Raw genomic sequence first — 27662 nt, forward strand, 5'->3', positions numbered from 1 at the left:
GAGCTCATCTTCATCATCATCTTCATCAGTCTCTGCAGCTGGCCTCGCTTCTTGCGGCTCTCAGCTATTTTCAAAGTACAGCTACAACGAAAAATGGTCGAATCCGAAGCTCACTACATGAAGCTAGCTACATGCTACAAACACTCAAAGCGTGCATGCGCGGCGAGAAACGAGCACACACGACGTCGTTACCCGTGTTGTCACAGATTACTTGAAAAAGTCATGTAATTACTGATTACTCCTCAAAAAAGTAATCCCGTTACTTTACTGATTACTTTATTGTCAAAGTAACTAAGTTACTCAAAAAGTAACTTATCAGTTACTTTTTAGTACCAATTTCCCCCCTTTGCTGCCTTAACATAAAAATGACAACCGGTTACATAAATAAAACTTATAAAAATGCATGAACTTGAAACATGAACATGTTTCTTTTGTTTCTGTTTCTCTGGTTTTACAATACATAAATTGTTGTAGTATAACACATTACACCTGCAGGCTGGTTACAAACTGTAACTATAACATTTACATGTAGGCTGGTTGCAACTGTAACATTTTCTATTTTCTCAAGTACCAGAGCTGAACTACGGTCATGCAGATAGGCTTTATTATTATTATTATTATTTGTTTATTTTTGACGTAACCGGCCGTTATTTTGCCGTTAATGTCTTTGATTGGTCAATCAGAATGGCAACAAAATGCCATGATTGCTTGTAGACTTTACTCGCGGGTTTGAATAACCCAAATGTGCATGTTTACTCCGTTGGTACACGTGACCCGTTGCGTCTTTCAGTTGAGAAAACGTGACATGCGATGTGACGTCATTCCCAACGCAAGAGAAACATTTTCTCCTCAAAATTATCTTCGAAATGGACAACAACATTTTGCATTCTACATACCTTATGAGATAATAAAAAAATAGTAACGTAGAGCCACTTAGGAAAGTAACTTTAATCAGATTACTGGTTTGGAAAAATTATCGCGTTAGACTGCTCGTTATTGAAAGAAAGTAATCAGATTACAGTAACGCATTACTTAGTAACGCGTTAGTGACAACACTGGTCGTTACGCATATTGATTGACAGGATCGAGAAACAATCGTTCAGATGATCCACCCGGAAGACGCAGCCACAAAAATATCCTTGAACCCACCTTTAATCCAACAAAAGTTAGCTAAATGCTAACCTGTAATGTAAAACTCCATTGATTGGCTAATGGAACTTAGCACGTTTCCTAAACCTTCAAACAACTGCCCCTTTTTCGTACACGAAGCCGCAAAAGTGCAACAAAACTCAACAAAGTTTCAGTATATACTTAACATACGTATTTGGACTCGACTAATCATTGTTTCGAGTAGTTTGGCGTGTGTGATGGCCACTTGAGCGCACGTGCATGAAGTGGCTTGAATTCAGTGATGGGAGAGGGTGGGGGTCGAGAGGGAGGAGTGTGTGTGTGTATTTCTGAGAGTGAGCGAGTGCGAGAGAGCATGCAGCCCTCACAGCCATTCATCTCTGGAGAAGAGACGCGGACGCTACAACCGGGGCGGGAAAGTGACTTCTTTGTAAACAGTATGTGCCTCCCATCTTCTTGACTTTCATGCACTTTCTTACTTTTTAACCCACTCCCGACCACGAAAGCCGCGCCTCTTCCTCATCTCCGACTTGCCAGCTCGCCAGCATCCTTGGAAGGCTCGCACTCCGTCTGATTTTCAGAAGAAGGCGGTGGCGGTGGGGGAGGAGGTGACCTCAGGAGGACGCACAGGGATCCCAGCTCCGGGAAGAGGAGGAGGAAGAGGAGGAGGAGGAAGAGGGCACATCCTGCTGATAGAGAGCATCCATGAAGCCTTTCTTTCCCTCCATGCACGCACGCGTGGACATTTAGGACTTATTTTCACGTCAACTATGACAAGGACTTTTCCCGCGTACAGCGTCCTGTGAAGTGAGTTACTATAGTTACCACAGATGCATATTGTAATCATACATTAGTTTGCGTGAGGATAATTTGCAAAAAGAGACGAGTTGCACCAACGCAAAATGGATCTTAATCGAATCAGAGGTAAGTGCATCCTTTTGAAAATTAAACAAGTTTATGCATGTGTGGTTTGGACCAGAAATCAGGTCCACATCACTTTGTAGGGACTACAGTTTGCTTATAGTTACACCATGAAGATCCCTAAAGGCAAAGGGGACCACAAATTACATAATACAAGTGTCTAAGTTCAGAAGAATGACAGATTTGTGTTTTGGAGAAGTCGAAATTCATTCACTATTTTGAGATTGTGTCAGCTAAAGAAAATATTAAGGTACGTTGCACATTATGTGCTGTTGACAAAGTGTACTATCAATGAAACAAACAAAAAAAAAATACAAAAAAATAAAATAAAATATATATATATATATGTATATATATATATATATATATATATATATATATATATATATATATATATATATATATATATATGTGTATGGATGGCAGTACGTTCAAGCTAACGAGAAAGACTTGAAATTTGTCTGTCTCCAAATTTCTTCATTTTATTTATAAACAACGCATGTTATAAATTTTATTTTGCCATGACAATATCAAAACAGTAAAACATGGCAGGCTACAGACTGCCTTCAAAAATTGTTACGTGAAGTATAGAAATACTCATTAAAAAGTATACTGATGTGAAGTCAAAAAATGTACAGTATTTTATTTAAAATGTTTAAAAAAAACCAACTTATTCTTAAACTTCACTGTAAAAAAAATTCACTTCCATTTGTTAAGTGGGGTTGTCGGCAACTGTTGAATTAACTAATAAAGTAACTTGTAATCTAACTTAGTTACTTTTTAAATCAAGTAATCAGTGAAGTAACCAAGTTACTTTTAAAGTCACGTAATCAGTAAAGAAACTAAGTTACTTTTTATGTTAATGCATAGGGACCAAAAATCACAGACTCATAGTTTTAAAATGTTTGCTTTCTGGTGTTCAGGATTTTTTGATAACAAAATCTGGTTACGCTTGGGGGCATTGGGCCCATAAATCTGGGGCCCCATTCGGGAAAATTATGGCCCCATGTGTTCTGGTATTCATGACTATACTGTCACATCACCTTGTATCAAATGGACCAAAAATCATGGAATTGCCTCTTGAGGTATGGGGACCCAAAATCACAGCCTCATCATTGAAGGTTATGTATGTCTAGTTTTCAGGTGTACATGAGGTCTGGTTGTACTGTCAGTGGTCATGGGTTTTCTTTGTGGCACAGGGACCATAAATCAGGTCCCTATAATGCACGTTTGTGTGTGCGTGTTCTGGCATGGGAACCAAAAGCACAGCCCAGATCACAGAAGTTTGTGCATGTATTCTGATTTTTCTTGCCATCAGGACTAAAAATCACAATCCTGATAACTTTGTGCACATATTCTGGTTGTCTCGTCATTAGGACCACAAATCACAATCCTGATATCGTCTCGTCATGGGGACCAAAAGTCACGCCCTCCCCATAATGGACGTTGGTGTGCACGCGTGTGTGGGTAAACGTGACCGGGCCGCACTTGCAAGGGTTGCCATTGATTGTCCTCAAGGTCGGATGCAGAATGTCGATAGTCATCTCCGCCGGGGTGGGCCGATGGATGATGGGATGGAGTGACGTGGGGGGACGGGGGAGTGGAGAAGTGGTAGGAGGAATAACCAGCCACGGGGCGGAAGAGGGGATAAGAGAGGGAGGGGGGATGGCCGGATGATGAAATGGATGAATGGATGATGGGGAAAGGGAGGGAGGGGATGAATGGAGTTTTTTAAAAAAAATTTTTAATGCCACAGCAGAAGCACTAATGCGCCGACTAATGCACTGTACAACCACAGTGCTGCGGAAATGTACAATTTGCACTAAAAGACAACTTTACTGAGTTCGATTTGCCTCACATTGCTGGACAAAAGTATCAGGATGAACCTTTTGATCAATTAATCAGTCAGCCTCTCGGCTTTTCCTCCAAGTTTTACGACAGCCACACTAAATGTCACAACAATCAAACAAATTGTTTAATATCGACTTAACCCAAATTAGATTCCCTATTGAAAAGAACTGAAATGTCATTAATCAGTTCCACCCACCGGCAAAATAATCCAGCATGTGCCTTTAGTGACATCAGAATATATCGTAAAGAACATTTTCACTTGATTTTCCTTTTAAAAAAAAATTCTGGAAGCGAGCATAACTAAAATGGCCGCTTCAAAGGAAAATGGCAGACAACTTCATGTCTTTTTGGCACGGGTTCTTGAGACTCATGACAGGCATTCCCACTAAACGTCATGTTGCTATAACTGAAACTGCCTTCGGGGGCTTCATTTTTTAAAAAGTTCCCATGTAAGCTGAACCCGGAAACTCAAATGACCCCAAAATGGCAGCTCCAAATGAAAATGGTGGACTTCCTGTATCTTTTCTGGTATTTTTTTGTAGGTCAACTTGTGATGGATATGACTACCAAATTTTACATCGCTAAGTGGACTTGACTTAAATGGGCCAAATAACCCTAAAATGGTGGCTCCTCACCAAAATGGCAGCCTTCCTTTGTATTTTAGGGTTCTTGAGATTTTTTTGTGGGTCGAGACATGCCTACCAAATGTCATGTTGCTAAAATGCTGTTTTCAAACGATTCCGAGGATACCACCCAAATGGCCCAAATAACAAAAAAAAAAAACAAAAAAAAGGTGATTTTTCAACCAAAACGGCAGCTTTCCTGTCTTGTTTACACCCAAAAGTCCCGAAAATACAAAACCCACAAATGTTCATAGTGTATCATAAAAACTGTTTGTTGTTAACTTCCTAACATTTTATCAGTTTATCATGGGCCTCAGAGGACTTTATCAAAACTGAAACGTCTCCCCACCCTTGTGCTATGGGAACGTCCTCCCCAACTTACCCCCAGACGGCCTTTCATCATATTTATATTTAAAAATTATTAATAGCGTCGTGATCTCTCGGTCATTGGCTGACCCTTCCCTTCCTGTGACCGCCCCCGCTTCCCCTCCTGGTCTTCAGTGTCTATTTCAGTCTTTCTGTCACGGTCAGATTCAGCACATCCGGTATCTCATCAAGTTTATTGACATCCAATCTTGCTGCTGCTGCTCCCGGGAGGGCATGGAGGAAGGAAAGCCTCCGAGTCTTAGTGCCTAGTGTATACCGAGGACTGTGCTTCATGTATGAAAATTGATAATGCAACAATTGAACATGGAATTTGTAGGTTCTTCTCTGGTCTTTTGGTTTTATAATGGCATGGCAGGTTGGATTGATTTAATTGCACCAGCACCAGATTAACCAATGAATAACATAAGGGCAACATGTGAGCAGGTCATGTGACCATCCTGGTTAGCAAAATCACCCACCCAAATTTGTCATGCAGAACCTGGAAAGATATTCCCTGAATTTTGTCATTTGTGTCTCACTTTGATTGGTGAAATGGAGTCAAAAGTCGCTCGTGGTTCAGTCATGTGAGAACCTAATTGAGTTTTGTGGCGGTACCTTTCAAAGTAGTGGCTAGTTGTGTCGGGAAATCTTCTTCCACTTTTATTAACTAATTTTCTCTCAAAAACTTATAAACACGTTCTATTTTAAATATTGCCATGGTCCCAAAAACGTATTTATATGTTTTTGTTTTTGTTTTTATGTTTTGTTTTTTATGCTAGAACATACAGAAGGCTTTGATGCAACCTCTGACCTGAAGAGGTCGCTTAAAGCTATGGTAGTTATTTAAAAAAAAAGAAAAGAAAAAAAACTACCAACAGGTGGCAGCAGAGTATAAGAGATCACCTAGGGCCAAGTTGCAAAAAAAAAAAAAAACAATTTTCCCCAGTGTTTTAAACAGGTTTGTGAATAATGATGAAACTTAGCTATATTCTAATGCTAACTGCTGCAAAACGGAAACAGAACAAATAGATTTTTTTTTTTCCTGATGAAAGAAGAGACTAATATTTCTTTTGGTAGGTTCCATATTTTAAGGCACAATATTGTGGAGGCCTTGCAAAATCAGTCAAAATCCAGGAAGCGAAGGGGGTTCCTTCAGTGATAATGGCTGCCAGTGAATTAAGTTAAAGTTGCTAAATATGTTGTTCGACGGATGTATCACAATTCAACTAATATTTTCCTCTTGAAGAAGGAAGTGGCCCCCCGCCACTCACTTGCAGTGGCTTTTATAAAATAGCACGGTTGCTTGCATTAGGTCATCGCGGAGAGAGCTTGCTTGGTCCATTAAAAAGCCCCATCGACCGTCCAGACTCAGCGGAAGTCAAAAGAAGAAACACATTTCGACCTTGAGCGAGCGTGTGTTTTTTTCAAAGAGGCAGATAGCAAAATTTTACATACAAATCTCTCATTGGATGGCGCACCTAATAAAGTGACCAATGAAAAATTGTTTCTGCAAAATGGAAGCTCACAGTGCATCTTTTTGTGAGTGTGTGTATGTGTGGCGGTCCACCCGTCTCGTTACACTGATACTCCCCCAGCACCGCAATAGGGGCCTTGCTCAGGTTACCGCATTGCTAACACAAGGGCCTCCGTTAAGGTTTTCCGCATCCGCATTTCACTTTTATCATCTCGGTTCAGAGATGACAAACGTTTTTTGTTTTTTTAAATTAGGCTGGCACTAGGAGTTGTGCAGACTAGTCGACTAGGTGACTTAAGGCAATAACGTTTAGACATCCACTAGAATTAAATGAGTCATAAATTGTCTTGTATTTCTGAACGAGCTTTTTTGATAAATTAGCGAGAACCGGTAAAGTGGAAAAATGGCAGGCTCGAGCAGGATCTTGAACAACTTATCGGTCCGCACTTTCACAAGTAATTGATGATTATTTGTAAAAACCTTAAATAGCCACCATGCAGAACCCAGTGCTTTGGTGGGCCCAGAACGAGGACAGGTTTCCGTTTGGTTGTACAAGCGTTAACCTGGCTCTTTAAAGGCACGGTCTTCCGTTTTCACTCAGGAAAATGCACTATATAAATACAGGATGTGTACACATGAACCCCTCCTCAATCTACACCTCTGGGCTTCTGTTAATGTGTGGTGGTGATTTTTTCCTAAACCCCCATCCCCCAGCCTGTATTTTGCCATTTTGTGTTTGTTTTGTCAACAGCGGGACGTTTCTGTGGACAGACAGTTGTTTACCCCTCCAGCCAATCGCAGCGCAGGGTGTGGCGGGGGGCGTGTCCCAGACGGGTGAATTTGTCAGCTGCATGACGTCACTCTTGCAGCAACTTGACAGCACGCACTGATTTTTTATTTCCTCACTCACTCACTCACCCCGCCATCCCCCACTCTCCTGAGTGAAAACGGAAGACCGTGCCTTTAACAGTGGCATGCACACCGAGTGAGGGGATTTTTTTCTTTTCTTTTCTGGAAATACCAACATGTGACACAAACCTTCATTAGCGACTAGTTGAATTGGACTAATTACTTATCATACAATCAAACAGTTGGCTAAAAAAAAATAACCCAAATTGGGTCGAAAGTGGACCCACCCAACAGTTTGGGTTAGTTCTTAAACCAAAAAGTTGGGTGAAATGAATAACACACAAAACAACCCAAAAATTTGGGTTGCAATTTTATTTTATTTTACATTTTCGGTTAAAAAAAATAAAAATAAAAATGAATAGACCACAAAACCCACTTTTTGGGTTATTCTTTTGAACCAACTTTTGGTTCAAAATTAATAACCCGAAATATAGGCGTGTTTCCCCCAAAACAGACTGTTGTGTGGGTTATTCATTTGACTCAACTTTTTGTTTTAGATAAATAAACCAAAACTTTGGGTCAGTCCCTTTTTGACCCAAATTAGGTTATTTTAGACCAATCTCTTTTTAGAGTGTATTAGCATCAAACTGATGTTGTGCAACTGCTAGCTAGCATACGCCATGAATTATTCTTGGTATCGACAACATCAAGCAATTCTCTTAAATAAACCCATGGGTGAGGAATATCTTGCTTCTCTGAATCTGTTGCATCATCGCCATTAATGCTCCCTAGTGAACATTAACAACCATGTGACACGTTGTTGGCTCGTCTTGTAATGTGAGAAGGGAGGCTCGTATGGAAAGCTGTTTGAGCGCAATATCCTTGATATCCAGCTTCAGGTTGATGGACTAGTACGCTCTTTGACCTCACTAGTAGAATGACTTATGTTATTTGTACTACTGCCCTACATAGAGTAGGTATGGCATTTTTGAAAACTAGTAGGACAACATTGACATAGTCGGATAAACACGTTATTAGTGAAGTAAAACTGTAGGAGTTTCCATCTACCTACTAGTAGTTATTAGTTAACATATATAAAACTTGTCTGTCTGTATAGTTAGCATAATTATGTAAAAACATCTTACTATATAGTTCTGTAGCTTGCCTACCACTTAGTAATGTTTTGTTTTAGCTTGCTCACTAGTTACCAAGCAGAATTATCTAAAAACATCTCTGTAGGTGCCTGCCCGCTCGTTAGTTCTAATAGTTTATTAGCTAGGTAGTTAGCGGAATTATGTTCAAACATCTGGCTAGATTTATTTAGCTTGTTCGCTAGTTAGCTATATAACAGAATTAGGGGAAAACATCTGTCTATACCCTTAATTAGCTTGCTTGCTAGTTAGCTTGTTAATTAGTTAGCTTGCTACCTGTACTAATAGTGATGTGCTAGATGTTAACTTGCAGAATTTTATGTTGCTAGTAGGACTAGTCACAACTTTTGCCTCACTAGTAATATGTAGTTGTCCTACTAGTAAGCTATGTTTCCCCTATATTGGAACCCTAACATTAACATGAACCAATGACTTGAAGTTATAACCATAATTTGAAACACTAACTACAACCAGAAACCCAAAACACTTGAAACCCGAACCTTGACTTTTACCCTGCTCCAAGCCTTTCACTTGAGTTTGCGAATGTAATAGCGCTGAAAGAGGCCTCAAGTTCATGTCAGGTTCTTCTTTATCCCGGTACTGAGCCAAAAGTCTACAGACACTGCAAATCTTTGGACTTGTTTTTATGTATGCTCCATGTATTTTTTGGCGTTCCCCCAAAACGTCCTCTGAGGCGAGCATCATCTTTAATGCGAGACTTCTGCCTTTTCCCTTATCTGCTTATCCATTCATCTGGAGCTTTTATTCAATTGACTCTACTTTGCTGCCTGTGCATTTCCTGCACTTGTTGTCTTTATTTTCCTTTCCCGAGCGTCTATCTGACATCTTCACAGCTAATTTATGCAGGGACACGAGGCCCTCTCTCTAGCTGAAACACTATCAGAAGCACTGACCTAGATTTATTGTAGAACTTATATTCTAATATTTCTGTCAATAAATTGTATTCATTTATTCCCAACAGCCTATGCTATTCATTTCATGGTGTTAGTTTGTTGGTAATATAATTAGTGAGCAAAATTATGTAAAAACATGACTATGTTATTGAGCTTGCTGGCTAGTTAATTACTATTTTAGTAAGTTAGCTTGTTGGCTAGGTATTTAGATAACAGGAAGTAAATACATCCAACTGTACGGTAATTTGGCCTGACCGCAACCTTGCACATTTGTTAGCCACCTTATTTGTTAGTTTGAGGTTTATTAGCTTGTTAACTAGATAATTAGTTAATAGAAGCATGTGAAAATGAAATATTTGACTCTACAATTAGTCAACAGAATTATGTAAAAAAATACTTGACTATAAACTAGCTTGCTTGCTGGATTATTTGCTAGTTAGTTATCAGAATACTTAAATATCGCCGAGTTATTGCGGTTTCTCACATGGTTTGTTAGTTTGCTTGAGCTCGAGATTGTGAGTTATCTGGTTTATGCAAAAACTTTCGCCTGCATTCTTAGTTTGACTATGGCTAGGTAGCATTAGCAGCAACTAATCAACTAACCACCATTATCAACCTTGTGTGATTCCTGTGTTGCCAGGTTTAGCTGATGTTCCGTGAGCGTCGGCCTGGTGCCGCCCAGCCTGGTGCCACCCACCCTGGTACCGCCTACTGTGGGTTTCTGACATGGACCCCGCTCATTCCTTTAGGATGGAGCTGGACGGGCTCGACCTCCAGCAGGTCCCGGTGCTGTCGCTCGACCAGATCCGTGCCATCCGGACCCATAACGACTACGTGGACCGGCCGGTGGCACTGGAACTGGCGTCCCAGTCTGGTTTTTTCTACACCCATGACGAGCGACACCCGCATGGAATATACTCGCAGCACCCTCAGCTGCCCCGCCACGCAGCCCTGCCCCGTAGCCAAAGTCAGCAGCACACCCACATGTCCCGCATTAGCCGCTCCAGCACTGTGAGCTCCTCCATGTCCCGGACCAGCGCCGGGTCGGACCAGAGGCTGCTGGCGGGCTTGACGCCCTCGCACTCCGGCTTGGCCTCGGTAGTGCGCAGTCAACCAAAAGGGGAGCTCAAGCACGACGCCTCTCTGAGCAAAATCCTGGCCGAAGACGACCTGGGCCTGCACCAGTTCATCTGCGAGCGCTGCGCTCGCTGCAAGTGCCACGAGTGCTGTGCCCCGCGCCGCCTTCCCTCCTGCTGGGCCTGCGGGCAGCGCTGCCTGTGTTCAGCCGAGAGTGTAGTGGAGTATGGCACCTGCCTGTGTTGTGTCAAGGGTCTCTTCTACCACTGCTCAGCGCAGGATGATGACGACAACTGCGCTGACCGGCCGTGCTCCTGTGGCCCAGCCCACACCCTGGCCCGCTGGGGCACCATGAGCCTTCTGGCTCTCTGCCTGCCCTGCCTCTGCTGCTACCCCCCTGCCCGGCTGTGCCTCGCCCTGTGCCGTTGCGCCCACGACCGGGCCACGCGACCCGGCTGCCGGTGCAGCAACACCAACACTGTGTGCCGCAAGATCTCCGCTTCAAACCCCAACCCGGGCCATTCCTCCATGAGCAAGGCTGTGGAGAAGTCACTATGACAGGCCTGGATTGGTGGCAACAAGACGGCAACCATGTCATGTGCACACCTACCTTGTATGCATCCACCTGTTCTCCAGCTCGAGAGGGACCAAAAGCTTTACTGTGCCTGTTCGCCTTGGAAACTAAAAGCTGAACCTGAAGAAGAACTGAACTGAACTCGCCTTCCTTCTTCTGCCTAATCGGGATGTCTGACATGCATTTATTTATTAACGAACTGTCTACCGACGCTTTGTGGTCGACACCCAAACCACGGACTGGATCAGGAACTCACAGTTGGGATAACGGATAACAGAATGTAGATGCTTCCACTGAAGATTTGAAGGCCAAGAAACCAACGATATAAACGTGCGGACATTTGCAGCACATCTGGAACACTTTGACACACCTGAAAAATGGGACCACGCACTGTCCGAATGGAATCTCAATGCCATTAAGCTCATTTGTACGAGGTGGACACACGGTACTGCGCAAAAGTGGCAGGCCATCGTGCCTGGGTTAGTTCGTAGGTAACATTCTGGTTCCTGGAGGATCATACAATGTATTCTGCAAACTTTTAACTAGATCCGCCGCCAAAATCTAAGGGTTCTACATGCCACACCGAAAAAAAAAAATAATAGAAATGGCTTTTAATCCAGTCTATCCTTAAGAGAAGTCACCTGTGGTAGCTTCAGACTTTTGCGCAGTACATTTGCAGCACACCTGGAACACTTTAACACCCCTGAAAAAAGGGAGCACGCACTGTCTGAATGGAATCTCAACGCTATAAAGCTCATTTGTATGAATAGACACAGAGTGATGCGCAGAATTCGGGGGCCGCCAAGGCAAATCACAGAGCTGGACGCTGGATTCTGTCACTGGTACCTGATTTCTATCTGCCGACCTTTGAGAAAATCTCATAGAAATGCCTTCGAACTGAATCTGTCCTCATTGGTGGTCACTTTAGACTTCTGCACAATACATCTGCAGCACCACTGGCACACTTTCACCCCTGAAAAAACGAACGGTACTGCGCAAAAGTTGTGGGCCACTGAGTGAAATTGTATTTAGGTTGACTTCCTGGTTCGCGAAGGATCAGACATCAGATTCTGGGAGTCTACCACCACTTGATGTGCTTGGAATATGTTCTTTTTTATGAAGTCACATTGACCATATGTTGTCGGAATTAAATCTCAATGCCATTTCATTTGTATAAGCTGGATGCAAACTGCTCAAAAGTCTCTGGCAACTTCCTGGTTTTTGGAGGACCTTACAGTGTATTCTGGGATTGCCGATCTTCACCCAAAACAACGGGTTCTATGTGCCACCCTTCTGGAAAATCTCATAGAAATGCCTTGTAACTTTGATGGTGGCCTCAGACTTATTGTGCAAAACTTGTGGACAGCCGAGATACAGTAAATTGTGTTTGGGTTATCTCATGGCTGACTTTCTGGTTCCTGGAGGATCAGATGATGGATTCTGCGACAATATTCACGCTTTTAACTCGATCCTCCACCAAACACCAATGGGTAGTATGCAACACCACTCTAAAACATCTCATAGAAATGGAATTTGAATTTCTTTTCTCAAATCACAATCTGCTGGTGGTCTCAGACTTTTGCGCAGTACCGTACAATGTTTTCAAAAGTGCATTTTTCAACAACAGGGTGGGGATTTTGTCCATCGCGTCTGCGTGTGTGCGTGTGTGTGTCTCTGTGTGTATGCGTGAAGAAGAAGGAGTTGTCTTTGTTATCGTCTTATTTTTAGCCTCGCTGCTACATCTTTGTGCCGGTCCGGTCGGGTTTCTCAGTCTGTCGCCAAGCTCCCTGGTAAGGCCGCCGCCCAAACCCTAGCCCCCCTCACATCGCCTGACTTCCCTTTTTCACCAGTTTATCCTCCCAACCCTCCGGCCGCGCCTGCCTCTCCTCTTTCGCTGGCCGCTGGGCTAAAAGCCTCCCGTCGAGAGTTGATCAGACGTGCAATTATCTCTGTGATTGCTCTTAATGGGCCAGACGAGAACGCAGGAAGGAGTTGCGGTGTTTTGGCGGACGGAGAAGAAGGAGGGATGGAGGGGGTAGAAAGGACGAAGCTCGGGTTTCCTGACGCGTGTGTGCACGTGTGTGCATGTTTTCAAGTGAATGTGCGTGTGTGTTTGCGGGATGCATGAAAACAACACCCGAGGCGTTAACACCTTCCTTTGTGATTATATTTTTATATGCAGATACGAGCTAGCGGCGTTGAAATGACTTCTTTTATTTTTATTTTTTATTGCGCTTCCATGGCAACGGCTGTCAATTCAGGAACTTATGGGGCCAGGAACATCGACAAAACAATCAAAAGAGGATGCACAAGGATTTAGTAGGATAGTGTACAAAAGGTCTTACCACATACGGCCGAAAATGTCACATTTGTCGGCTAAAAAAACAAAAAAAACAATCTTAAATGAAAAGTTAATACTATGGTAAAAAAAAAAAAAAAAAAAAAAAAAGTTATAGTGTTATGAGAACATTGTAATATTCTAATTATAAAATGTTCGCATAATAAAGTATGTGTCACGAATATTAAAATTTTTAAATGGTTGCAATCAATAATAAAAGTTGTTCAGACAAAAAAAGATGTATAATTACAATTAAAATGTTGAAATGTTACTGGAAGAAAGCTATAAAAAACATGACAAAGTTACAAAAAATAGTATTCTATGGGAATAAATTTGTAAAATTCTGTAAATAATGTCATGAATTTACCTGCCAAATGTTACGTTACGAGAAAACGCTTCCATCGTCATTGTAATATTCTGACGTATCGTAACCTTAACATTTCTTCTCGTAATATTTTGACTTCATTCTCGTAACGGTATGATATTTTTTCTTCTCTTTTTTTAAACTGGTAATGATACAACTTTAAGTAATAACTAGAGCTGTCAAACGATTAAAATTTTAATCAGATAATCACATCTTAGAATTTTGATTAATCATGATTAATCACTGACTTAAAAATGCTTCCCCCCCCCCCCAACATATTTTGCCCGCTAAATTTGAAGCGCACCTGTTATGTGTTCAAAAATTTATATTCACTGCACACGCTCATCCTGCTTTTTCTAATCAATTAATTATTTGCATAATTTAAAATGGGGAAGAAATGACCTACGGCATATGTAAACATTTATTAAATGCTTTACTTTAATGCATGTAGTTATGTTTATTGCTCAAACTCCAACAGCTACCTTTAATGTAACCATCTGCTGTTGGCTAAAATGGATCATCTGCGGTCAAAATTAATAGTGTGATTAATCTGTGCTAATACAATGATTAATGCGATAATTTTTTGTCATTAATTAATTATTTAACGCTTCAACTTTGACAGCACTAGTAATAACTTAACATAATATTTGAAATTGTTTTTTCCCCCCGTTTTTGCTATGGCCATAATATACGCCATAATATGGCCATAATATAATATATTTTCCAACACTTTCAAATCCTACTAAATTCTTGTGAGAATAGACCATGGGGGAAAATATTATGCAAAGTCATCATGGAGAACATGTTAAACTGTCACATGCTCATGTTGGAGAAGACGCTTTTATTTGAATAAAACAGAAAACTTGAATTTATTCTTGGATGTGCGCGTAGAGGTACGTGTTATATTTTATATTTATTTCTTTCCCATTGTACGGAGTGCATAGATTACGTAATGGGGATATTTTTCAAATTTTGTTTTTTTTTTGGTTTGGGGCTAACACGTTAGCTACAGTGGGGGTGGGCAACCTTTTTCCAATCAGGGGCCTTTTCACTCCTCCAAGGGCTACATTATTGAATTAATAATGAATAGTCTTTCATTATGAATTATGAAATTTTATGTTGTTGAAATAACAGTTTCTTTGATGTTTGCTTTTTTTTTTTTTTTTTTTTTCCTCTGCATGGTGGGCCGGATCAAACGCTCTCAGATGGGGGTGGGGGTAATGATGCATATTGCCCATTCACCTTAGGTTGTCCACCCCCCCCACTTCACACAATATAATCCACTACACATGCTTTCGGTACACAATTGGCATCTTGTTTGTTGTAGAGAAATTTAAGAAGAGTATATGAAGCAAATATATACAGAAGTCTATCTAAAAGTTGAATATTATTATGATATATGAACAGTACACATTTCTTTGCCGATGTGGTGTATTTGGTAATTTATTTACAGGTTAATGGTCACCATGGAGTACAGTTTAAGATTACGTGTGTGCTTTTGTCGTTTGTATTTTTGTTTTTCTGGCTATTTGGTGTGGCTGCTGACAACCATCCAATAAAAAGGAGCTTTCCAAACATTAATGAGCATCTGTGTATGTTTTATGTATGTTATGGGTGAACAAAAAAAAAAAAAATGGTTGTGAACTCACAAGGATGGAGTCGTTAAGTGAGGAGAATATTGTCTTAATATTAAGGGCGGTTGTTAATGTCTTTGAATCTGTTGAAAATAAATTATGAAGGGCTGTTCATCAAAAGGTCGGAAAAGTCGCTATGTTCGTAAATTTGGTTTTTACTGTACTTTTCAAAGGGAGGACTCACAAAGTTCTTCATATTTCTACAATAGTCATTCATACATGAAAACAGGCAGTAAGTTTAAATCAAATCAAATAAAGCAAGTAAAAATAGTCTTATTGGAATTCCTGCCTAAAAAAAATGTTTTTAATTGCTTTTTATGATTATAACAGATTTGAAAAACTGTATGTGTCACAAAAAGATGTGCATTATGGTAGTGTAAGAATAAAAAATGAGTTTAGTTACGAGGAAAGAGTTGCAAAATTACAATAAATAAATAAGTTGTAATGCACAAAGTTTTAATTGTAATAATATGAAAAAAGTAGCAATTTTGTGCTAAAAAAAGTTGTATGTTACTGTATGAAAAAAGTAGTTACAGTATGTGAAAAATGTTGACATTTTAGAAGAGTAAAGAAACAATAATCTGATAGTTGTCATTTTACCATTTAAGTTAAAAGAAAATGTAATGCCACAAGAGTAAAGTCATAATATTATTATAAATATTTGTTCATATTGTAAGAACAAAGTTAAAATAACTAACGTATTGTTAGGGAAATAAAGTTGTAATATTAAGATAAAACATTTTTAATGTTTCCAGAATAAATTCAAAGTAGTCATATTTGAAAAAGTTGTGATGTTTCGAGAGTAAATATGATAAATAGTAGTAGTAGTATTAATAAATATGATAATGGTAATATGATAAAATGTAATGTTAATAAAACAATATCCTAATTTGACAAAAAAAGTTGTAATGTTTCAAGAATAAAGTCATATTGTTATTTGAAACAAAGTTGTGAAAAAGTAGTTATGATGTGTGGGGGGGGGGGGGGGGGGAAATCATTGCATTAAGAAAAAGAAAAAATGCAAAATTGTCACGAATGAATGTAATGAATGTCAAACTCCAACGTAAAGTTTGTAGGAAAAAGCACAAAAAGTTGAGGACTATCCTACTTTCGCATTTTTTTTTTACCGCTAATCGTTGCGAACTTAACGAAAATGGGGAATTCATTTTTGACACAGGAGTAGACTCTGCACTTCTGTCCAACTAGACGTCTCAGTAGGTGCTGCTGTTTTGGTGAGCAGCCACGTTCCACTGGATCAACACTTGAAGTTGTGAGCGTTCATCTTGTTTACGGAGTGATCATTGAAGAATGTGTTGAGGGCCCCCGAAGAGACTCTTCCTGCTCTCCATGTGAACAGACAACCAGCCTTTGACCCCACTGTCAAAGCAAGCGACTCCCCCCCCTCCACCCATCTTCTTGTCCCCCTTGGGGAGTCCCCCTCGCCGAGACAAAACCAGCTGTCCATCAAATTCGCATTGAACTGTCAATCAATCACAGAGCTACTCCGGAATGTTTACTCCAATTTTTTGTTGTTTACAGCTGTCAACGCTGAGTCGTTGAAATGAACCAGGGGTCAGAGTTCAGGGTGAGCGACACGTCGGCATCCCGGGAAGTGGGAAAATGGGAAATTTACTCAGAAGTCTTTCCAGCCAGTTTGACTGAAGAACTCAAGTAGAACCAATCACAAGAAAGTCTCAAGTCTCGTGTTAAAAAAAAGACACAGGAGGTCAGCCATTTTAGGGTCATTTTGGCCATTTCCAAATTGGTATCGTATTCCTGGACTTTCCTGAAAAATTCAGACCCTGAAGCCAGTTTCTCATAGAATGCATGACATTTGGTAGACATAAAAAGTAGGCCCACAAAAAAAAAGTCTGAAGAACCCATGCTGGAAAATACCCCATTCTGCTAATTTCGTTTGAAGCTGAGACATTGGCCATTTCCAGGTCAGTCATGTACTCATACAATTTATGGAAATGTTTCGCACAGCAATGTGAAATTTAGTAGCCATGTCTATCATGAGTAGACCCACAAACAAATCTCAAGAAGAAAATCCCCAAAAGACAGAGGAAGTCTGCCATTTTGTTTCAAAGCGGCCATTTCCGGATCTTTTTTTTGTTTGTTGTCCATTTCCAGGTTGGTAGCATACTGGAATTTTGGAAAATTCCGCCCCTGAGGCCAGTTTCAGACAGCAATGTGAAATTTAGTAGCCATGTCTATCACGAGTAGACCCACAAAAAACTCTCAAGAAGAAATGCCCCAAAAGATAAAGGAAGTCTGCCATTTTGTTTCGAAGAGGCCATTAACGGGTCATTTTGTCCATTTCCAGGCTGGTAGCATACTGGAATTTTGGAAAATTCAGCCCCTGAAGCCAGTTTAACACAGCAATGGGAAATTTAGTGGCCATGTTTATCATGAGTAGACCCACAAAAATCTCTCAAAAAACCATACCCAAAACTTCACAGGAAGTATGCTATTATGTTTTAGGGTAATTTTAGCACTTTCTAGGTAGGTATCGTACCCCTGGATTTTTTGGGGAAAATTTGGTTGACATGTCCATCATAAGTAGGTCCACAAAAAAGTTTCAAGAAGCCATGCTGAGAAATACACAGCAATTCTGCTATTTTGGTTTGAAGCTGACATATTGGCCATTTCCAGACATGTGGGTGATGCTAATTTCTATGTCTATTTATTTTAACTTTTGGTGATTGTGGACACAGAAAAGCACAAAAATAAAAAAACTTCTAAGTCAGTAGGAGAAAGGAGACATTTCACAGGGAGGAGGCAGGGATGGAGGAAGGAGGGGCTTGGGGGGGAAGGATGGGAATGTTATCTGCAGGGGTCACGCGGTCAGGCGAGAAGTTTCAACTCGCTTCCTGTTCCTGCCGCTGGTATGACAACAACAACAACTCCCCTCTGAAATTCAAACGCATCCCCTCCTGACCGTTCCTCCTCTTTTTTTTTTTTTTTTTTCATAAGACATCCTTTTGGAACGAAATTTAAAGTCAAACACGGAATGTCCGTCCGAAGTTGTTGGCCTGTGTTCAAGCATGCAGCTGCTACGTTCAAGGACAGCGATAAAGCATCTGTTCGCAGCATGTTCCCACCCTCTTTAGGAGCTCAGTCGAGACTCTTGAGCTTTGCGTTTCTTGTACAAGGGAAACAGATGCGAACATAATGTGGAAAAGAACAGTTTTGAAAAGAAAACAAAAACAGACATTTCTGAATAATTTTTCATGGCGAATGATCACCAAACGTTGAGCAACGCTCCACACACATTAGAAGGCGAAAAAGCTTGACAATGTAGCACCAACCACCTGCTTCCGATTTGGGCTCATTTGGACCACAAGGCAGAATATAAGCCTGTCACGAATTTTATATGATTGGTTTGTATGAGTTGCTGCTCTTTGTGTGCCAAATAACGTGACAGCTAACAGTGAAAATCAGCCAATAGTTGACGGTCCCTTAGTAAAAGACAATTCAATACGTATCTCGATGCCAGAGTTATTATAGTTTTGGAATTTTCATTTTTGTTAGTTTTTATTTCGTTTTGAGTTTTGTTTTTTAAATTTAGTTAGTTTTAATTCGTTTTCAGGGTGGTTCTGTTAGTTTTTATTAGATTGAGATTGAATGCTTAGTATTAGTTTAGTTTGAGTTAGTTTCAGTATTAGCTTTAGTTTAAAAAAAATGTGTATTATTTTTGCGCAATATTTAAAAAAACATCATGGGAGCGACATCATCTGAAGGAGCTTTTTCTATTGGCTGCTGCTAGTAGATGACATCACTTTTATGCGACACTTTCAAACGGCAGTTAATATCAAATCATCCCCAAATGCTCATACATTATATTCATTACCAAACACTAAAACAAAAAATTACATTTTTTGCTACAATTATAGTTGGGTTTAGTTAGCTTTGTAAACATAAAATGTAGTTTCAGTTTTCGCATTTTTGTTTTTAGTTTATTTTGTTAACGAATTTTTATTTATTTATTTTAGTTTTAGGGTTTTGTTTTCTGTTAATTTTAGTTAACTAAAATAACCTTGCTCGATACAAGGCCCCCCCCCCCCCCCCGCCCCGCCCCCGCCCCCTCCCCCCGAATAAAATAATTTTAAAAAGTGGCAAACTGTGTAGTTATAGAAGTAGATGTAAAAACAACTAGCATTAGCATTAGCATTAAGCTAGCAACCATTTGTTAAAAATTTATAATTTGCTATAAGGAATACTATACTATATACTTTAAAGCATATGGGAGGGCTAAACAATATTTTTATTTTTTTGATGGTCTTACAATGTTGTGGATTTTCACTTACTGCAAGTGTGTCTAGTACATAACTGGGGGTTCCCTTTCATCATTTCTGCATTCATTGTTGGCAACTATACATCACCCAACATTGATAATTCAAGCAACTCTTGGGTCATTTGTGGTCGAACCCCCAAAGATGGACGGACGGATGGACGGATGCACGAAGACGCAGCACTTAACCTCGCGGCAGTGCCATCAGCGGCAGCGAGCCATTACGGCTCAGGAAATACGCTGAATTATTCAATGGCTTCCTCTCGCTTGCATCCTCTCACACAGGATGCACAATGGAAATCACTGACTTGCTCTCTCGCACAAGCTTGACCTACATTACCGGCCATGAATGTTGCAATTCTGCTTTTAGGCTGCAAGGAAACATTTTGGGGGAACTCAAGTGAGCAAATCACACCATAGTTTTTTGTAAATTAGGTTAAACAAGATTTTTTTTTTTTTATTTCACCCCAAGCCTTTTTCAGTTTGATGAGTTACATTTTGCATACAGTAACAACTACATTTTTAAGATAATGTACATGTCATACAAAAAGAAAGCCTGGGAAATAATGCGTGAGATAAAAAAAAAAAAGGGTGAATTACAGTGATGTGTGTGATCCAAAGTGGGGTTTAAATTTAGTGGTTCTTACCAGGAAACAGGAAGCGGCTTGTGAGAGGTTAGTGAGGCAACTTTTTCCCACACTGGGCCAGAGTGGAAATGAACCAGCGGATGGATGGAGGCCCTCAACAAGTCGGGGTCATGACGACGGCCTGAGGGCTGAGGAGGGAAAGGGGGTGGGGGGGTTGACAACAGGACAAGGCATAGTTCCACGTTAGTTCAAAAGTCAATATTTCATCAACCGCATTATTAGTGGAATACTGTCACATGTGGCTCATAACACACAGTCAGTTGCTCTCGCTCGCTTTAAAAAAAAAATAAAATTTTTAAAGGTTGCAACTACTTGAGTTACTGTTTGTGTTATGGCTCCCTCTGCTGGTCTAGCAGAGAAAGTCATGTGTACCACATTGAAGCAGTCACAACTGCTTTTCGGGAAAATATTGCAATTCAGTTCAGTATGTGCAAGACTGACCTTGTCATTTAATTTACTTTTTTTTTTTTTTTTAATTTATAATCACATTTTTTTTATGTTTTTCCATTTGCATTTAAAAACATTGGAATATTTATTTAAAATATATTTGATTCATATTTTTATATAATTTTATTTTTATTTAAATATATAATTGTATTATATGCAGGATTTATAATTTAGAACTATTTTCACATTTTAATAACTCAAGTTATTAAAAATATTTAACTCAATGCATTGTTTAAATTACATTTATCTCAAAAATAGTATTTACATTTGCATTTAAATGGCCTTTTAACGTTAACATTTTTTAATTGTATTTATTATAAACATTTCTATTTGTGATTTGGGTTTTCATTTATCATCTAATTTATTGACATATTTAATTTCGTTTTGAAAATTTTGTTTATATTTCATGTTGAACTTTTAAAAACATTAAGTCAGTTCTTTTATGAGTTTGTATTCATTCATTTATTTTTGTATATTTCACTTAATCATAGAAATACGAATTAAAGTTGGACGTTTTCTCGTTTTTCTGTTAGTTGGTAAACATTCTCATTCTAAATGTAGTTGGCATGCAGTACAACAGCTAGCCAAACGGTGTCAGCATCTGCACGCTGTTTGTGACTGGCAGACAGCTCTGCCCCCCAAAAAAATAAAAAAATAAAAAATAAAAAATAAAAATTCAGATGCCTGAAAAATCTAGTGCAATCACAAAGTATTTGTACTTTGTCACTTTACACTACCGTCTACATGGTGTATAGTCTAAGAAAAGTGAGTACACGCCTCACATTTTTGTTAATATTTTATTGCATCTTTTTCATGAGATACTGAAGTGAGACTTTTTTTTTTTTTTTTTTTTTTTTTTTTTAAGCCTCTAGCAACAAAAGTGACTGCACCTCTGAGACAAAATGTCCAAATTTGCCCCAATTAGCCATTTTCAGATAACACGAATAATTCCTGACGGTAAAAGGGAGGTGTCAATCTGAGGGAGGCATTTAACTGTCTGAAAATGACAGGGCATCGATTAACGTGCGTGTGTAGCGGGGGGTTATATTATTTGAGGAAAAGCACTGATATGACATTTTGACACAGCAACACTCACACCCACTGAGCAAACAACAGGAAGTTCATGCAAGGGTCACTGGAAACTGTATTAGTAACCTCTGAACCCCAAGTGAGACACACACACACGCAAACATATGCACACATACAGGCATGATCAATAAAGAGCGCTGAGGGAGGTTAGCTGTCACTCATCTGTGTCAGCAGAGAGTCTCTAAATCCTGTGATACCTTCACTGACTCACTCACTTGGTGGCTGTTACCTCCACCAAGGAAGATCCAGTCAGTGCTATTTCTAAGCGTATAATCCGGCAGCTTCCAGATGTGAGGTATTTCACTCACATTATTATTATTATTTTTTTTTTATGTTGCATGTTACAGTACTTCATGCCATGTAGTAACGGACCACATTATATTCTAGAGGAGACTAAGGGCAAAATGTAAGCAAAGTGGAAGTGGACTATCATCATATCAATCATATCAATATCAGCCATGCTGTAAATTTGTACAGCTGAGTAACAGCCTTTATTTTCAAATTTCGCGTGAGTGGAGACTGCGGGCAACATGCAGCAAAGTGCAAAATTGGAGTAGCCTACAATTCAACAGAATTCAAACAAGTGTTTTGTACATACATTTGCCTGGTTAGTATTTACTTTGAGGTAAGGAGGAAACTTTTATCCAAAAGGAGACTGAGGGCAAATTACAGTCAGTCGGCTCATGGTCATGGTCATGGTCATGACTACTAGATCAGATTTTTTGTTGTCTTTTTTTTATGACTATTGTTACATTTGGAAACAATTTTTACTTAAGAGGTGACTAAGGGCAAAGTACAGCAAAGTGAAGACTGTGGAGGAAAATCAGACGATTTTACGGCTGAGGCACAGCAACAACAGGGTGGGCTCATATGAGCACAATGATGGTAAGGAGACAAAAGTTGGGAAACTGAGGGCAAAATATATTCTTGTGGAGACTGTGGAGTTAAAGTACAACAGTATTGGGGAATGCTAATATTAGCATGTTAGCATTGTTTTCGTTCCTAATTGCCCAGTGACGTTCAAACAGCGCAGAACGATGCATTTAAGTACACCCTGTAAGTTTGGATATCCAGCTGATAGTTGACAGACAAACAAAATGGCATCCAAGCGGGACGGCCTAGTGCGCTTGTGATGTTTGGGCTCGGAGGAGGGGGGGGACGCGCCGAGGTGGATTTCAACTTCAATCCACCTCCGCCGGATTGCGGCACTCCCTCGCGTAGCGCCGCCAGGAGCCTTCAAAGGCGGCTCGGGCAAACGCGCCAGCTTGATATTCAGATTCGCGTTTGATTTTTGTGTGTGTGTTGCTTGCCGTCCAAATAAAAGCATCCACAGATCAAATGTTGACACTGTGCTGAAACATGGCCGACACCTTGAGTCAGAAACGTCTTTCATCTGGGCTAAGAGCTCGCTAGCTAGCAAGGAAGACAAGTAAACAATAGTAGTTGAGTTGACGCTACATGCATAGTCACAAGGTTTAATCCATCCAAATTACACGCTTTTTCCAATAAGAGGAGAATGAGGGCAAAGTGGAGACTAAGCAGCATAATCGTGCAGCATTCAGAACTAAGTAACTTTGGTGGCACATGTTTTTGTATTTTTATTTTGTGCTACCTTTGGGGCACATTGCGGCATGTATGAAACCATGGAGTACACTAGTGCAGCATCCAGAGCTACACATTGCTACCTGCTTTTATCTTTGCATTTTGTCTTCAAGATGTTGGTTAGGAGACGAGTTTTATATGAGAGGAGACTAAGGGCAAAGTGCAGGAAGTCCATTTTTTGGTTAAAAACGTTAAACTAGTGCGACACAGCTACATTCGGGAAAAATTTTAGTGTTAGAATGCTACAAGGATTAGCCAAATTAATCTGTAACAGTTTTTAACAACATCAAGGGTTACAGAATCAAACCTTGCGGGACACCATTTTGTTTGTTTTCAACATATTATGTATTCTTTTCAAACGATTTCATCTTTTTTTAACATTAATTTTGGTAAGAAATAGCTACACATGTCAAATTTGTGTCCAACCAGAGAATGGAGGAGGGGCTTTTTTTTCTGTGTTTTTCCTGCACTTTCCCACCACATTTAAAAAAAAATAAAATAAATGAATAAAAAAAGGGATTGAAATCCCAGCAGGCCTCATTACGCCGAGGCCCTCCCGAGAGCTTTAAGGTCTTCAAGTAACGATTGAAACATGATTTGTATTAACGCCCAGCCAGCCAGCCCGCACCTCAAATTAGCGGCAAGAAAGCAGGAGACATCCGCCCCCTCCTGCAAATGAAAAGCTGTGTAACATTCAATAATAAGGTGAGATTGTTTCACGCCGTCTTGTCTTTGATTCATTAAAATTCGCCTTGATGGCGTCGTTTGATGACGAGGATGAAAATCCCAAGAGGGCGCTCACACGTGTTAATGGAACTTGTTTAGCCTTACAAATATATTCTTCGTTAAGACCCAGACTGTACTTCATAAAAGCATATGAAAAACATTGGACTTGTTAATTGTACTACAGTAAAGATGCTAATGTAAATCAAAATAAACTAAAATTGAATTGGGGAAAAAAAGACTGTACATCATAAATTAGGTGTACTAAATTATAATAAAAATAATAATATTGCTACTTTTAATTATTTAAAAATAAGTGAATCGTTTTATACATACATACATACATACATATATATATATATATATATATATATATATATATATATATATATATATATATATATATATATATATATATATATATATATATATATATATATATATACATACATATATATATACATATATATATATATACATATATATATATATATACATATATATATATATATACATATATATACATATATACATACATATATACATATATATACATATATATATATATATATATATATATATATATATATATATATATATATATACATATATATATATATACATATATATATATATATACATATATATATATATATACATATATATATATATATATATGTATACATATATATATATATATATATACATATATATATATATATATACATATATATATATATACATATATATATATATATATATATATACATATATATATATATATATATATATACATATATATATATATATATATACATATATATATATATATATATATATACATATATATTAGGGGTGTCACGATTCGCCAACTCCACGATTCGATTTAAATTTCGATTTTGGGGTCACGATTCGATTTTTTTTTCGATTTTTTTTTTTTTTTTTTTTTTTCTCCGCTCCCCCACTTTATAACACAGAGGCATATGCTTCTGTAGGCTAAGGCTAGTCTATGATCATTGGTTCTATTCATTGTACAGTAAATCTTATTTCAAAAGATCGGCTACATATAGGTGATGCAATTTCCATATTATTTTTGTGTAAATTTATGTAATATATGATAATTGACATTAGGCAGGAATGATCAAATTCAAAGAATTTATTTACAATATAAAGTTAACCGTCTTGTTCTTACTGAAGTGTAAAATAAAAAATAAAAAAACAAAAACAAAAAGTCACAGTGGGTGCCTGCCATCTATTGACTGTTTTTGGTTACAACAGTGTGCTGTGCGTTCCTCTTAAAATAATGTGCAACAACAACAAAAAATATATTGTATCCAAAGTCATGGAACAAATACAGCCTGAACAAACTATATCCCAACATTTACAGTTGCTGGGCATACTGTAGCGTGGTTCAAGTACACTAATTAAATGTTTGAATCCAGCGTTTTCCAAGGCTGCAGGTCTGCTGCTATAAATAGACCTATGGATCTGGCGTTTCGCGCGAGCTGAAGTGTGTGGAAGTTTCACTGTAAATGAGGATGAAATAGTTGGTTGGACCGTTGTTTTCCCACTTCTAGTTGAATTTGATAAATCTAAATCTTTGTGATGCCTGCGTAAATGTCCCGTCATGTTTGTCGTGTTTCCCGTTGTTACGGCTGGCGGCTCGGGCCATTCAGTTTGAATGCGCCAGCGCGACACTCTGATTGGAGGACTGTGCCAGCGCGACACTCCGATTGGACGACTGTGCCAGCGCGACACTCCGATTGGACGACTGTGCCAGCGCGACACTCCGATTGGACGACTGTGCCAGCGCGACGCTATTGTGTATCCGTGTATTATACCCCTATTAGTTATTGTTTCTCCTCCGTTCTGTCAGTTCTGTCAAATGCGGTTATTATTTGTTCACCTTCCACTTTCACTCCCTTGTCAAACCCCTGCCTGAAATTTCAATTAAAACTACTCAGATGTTAAAGTCGACCCGTGTTTATCTACTCTATATTTTCTGTTATTGTGTTACTTCCCTTCCCCTTGACGAGCCGGGCGTAACACCGTGGCCGAGTACAGTACGCGCACATAGCATATCTTGCAACTGTGGTCTTTTTATCGACAACGTGAACGTTGTCGACATAACTCACCGGGAACGCAAAATGTTTCCAAACTGGTGACGAGAGAAGCGGGAGCGGCTTGAAGCACCATTGCTGTGTCTGTCCGCGCTTGCCATCATGACTGCAGGAGAAGTCAGCTAACAAGTGCCGTTAGCTAGTAGCTGAATGGCTGCGTCTCATTTGCTTTCCTGGGAGGTGGCGGTGGCGGCGGTGGCGGCGGGCGCGGGGGGGGGGCATCGAATCGTGTGTCCTCTCTTCTATTTCGATGCTCGAAATCGTGACGTAATTTCGATCGATTTCGATAAAAAATCGAAATCGTGACACCCTTAATATATATATATATATATATATATACATATACATATACATATATATATATATATATATATATATATATATATATATATATATATATATATATACATATATATATATATATATATATATATGATGACTTTTTTAATTATATGCATATATAATTAACTATGTCTTAATTGTTTTTTTTAGGGTATGTTAATTTATAATATATATATATATATATATATATATATATATATATATATATATATATATATATATATATATATATATATTACAAATGGTAGTCAAGATTCAAACCCAGACCTCCTCACAGTGAGGCAGACGTGCTAACCACGATGTCATCGTTTTCACATTCATTCATATTTGAATCCCTCGTGTCCTTCCAGTTTTATGCTCAGTGAATCCCCCTGCTACTGTTACACCCTCGTCACATCCGTCTTTCAACCCTCTCGTCCCCACTTTCGTGACCCCGGGAATAAGACGAGCGGAGGGGGGGGGTTAGAGGGGAAAAAACTCCAGCTCATCTCCGCCTTCTCCTCACGTTCTCTTCTGGCTTCCCTGCTTGTCTGGCAGAGAGAAAAGCTTTGAAGGAGACGTCTATCGATCGGCCTCCGCCATCATTGTGAGCCAACCTCCCACCTTCAGCCGCTATCGATCGCTCTGGGCTAGCGCAGGGCCGGGAGAAGAGTTGGAAAGAGGGTCCGAGGAGGACTCGGAGAGAATGATTGACAGTTGTCGTTAGAAGTTGTACTCAGGAACATAATGAGGCACCCATGCCTCTCGGCTTCTGTATCCAGTGTTTCCCCGCGATGTCGTTCTTCGTTCGTGGCCGTCATTATCTGCCTCGGTTTGGTCAATTTTTTCAACACGTGGGCAAGGACTGCCACAGTCGCCACTGCACTTTCAGGCAATTATTGAACGTGGCAAACACACAAATACAAAATGAAAAATTTCGTCTCGATGAGAACTCTATTTTTCCAGGATAATAGAAGATACACAAGAGGTATAAGGGCTGACTAAACAGAAACAGAGCCAGCCAGCCAGCCACCGAAGGCAACAGAATCACTAAACTAGCTTGAAGGGATGGCACACTTGGTAAACAATTACCAATGAGGCTCTTTCCCTTGCACCAATTGGTGGATCGAGTCAGGGAGGAGCAGTTGGAACATG

The 27662-nt window shown here is 39.4% G+C and overlaps 2 protein-coding genes across 4 annotated transcripts in view; one reads left to right on the forward strand and one right to left on the reverse strand.

The window, feature by feature from the left end:
• LOC144006830 (uncharacterized) overlaps nucleotides 1–27662 on the reverse strand; it is a 61636-nt gene that overhangs the window by 1277 nt on the left and 32697 nt on the right. For 2 of the 3 annotated variants that reach the window (XM_077505881.1, XM_077505880.1), the window contains exons 4-5: nucleotides 20206–20333; nucleotides 1608–1814 (exon numbers count right to left, since the gene is read on the reverse strand). In XM_077505881.1, the coding sequence (XP_077362007.1) occupies nucleotides 1706–1814; nucleotides 20206–20333 (237 nt within the window). In that variant the 3' untranslated portion in view covers nucleotides 1608–1705. The remainder of the gene's footprint in view (nucleotides 1–1607; nucleotides 1815–20205; nucleotides 20334–27662) is intronic. The other variant, XM_077505883.1, reaches the window with a different exon arrangement.
• On the forward strand, nucleotides 1517–11928 carry LOC144006829 (protein sprouty homolog 3). Its single transcript, XM_077505879.1, has 2 exons — nucleotides 1517–2052; nucleotides 9918–11928. The coding sequence occupies exon 2, from the start codon at nucleotides 10004–10006 to the stop codon at nucleotides 10910–10912; it is 909 nt and encodes a 302-aa protein (XP_077362005.1). The 5' UTR covers nucleotides 1517–2052; nucleotides 9918–10003; the 3' UTR covers nucleotides 10913–11928.

The sequence above is a fragment of the Festucalex cinctus genome, chromosome 18 (genome assembly GCF_051991245.1).
Source record: "Festucalex cinctus isolate MCC-2025b chromosome 18, RoL_Fcin_1.0, whole genome shotgun sequence".
NCBI classification, from domain to species: domain Eukaryota; kingdom Metazoa; phylum Chordata; class Actinopteri; order Syngnathiformes; family Syngnathidae; genus Festucalex; species Festucalex cinctus.

What these genes read in the sequence shown, in the direction of transcription:
- LOC144006829 (XM_077505879.1), top strand. Translation starts at nt 10,004, where the DNA reads ATGGACCCCGCTCATTCCTTTAGGATGGAGCTGGACGGGCTCGACCTC.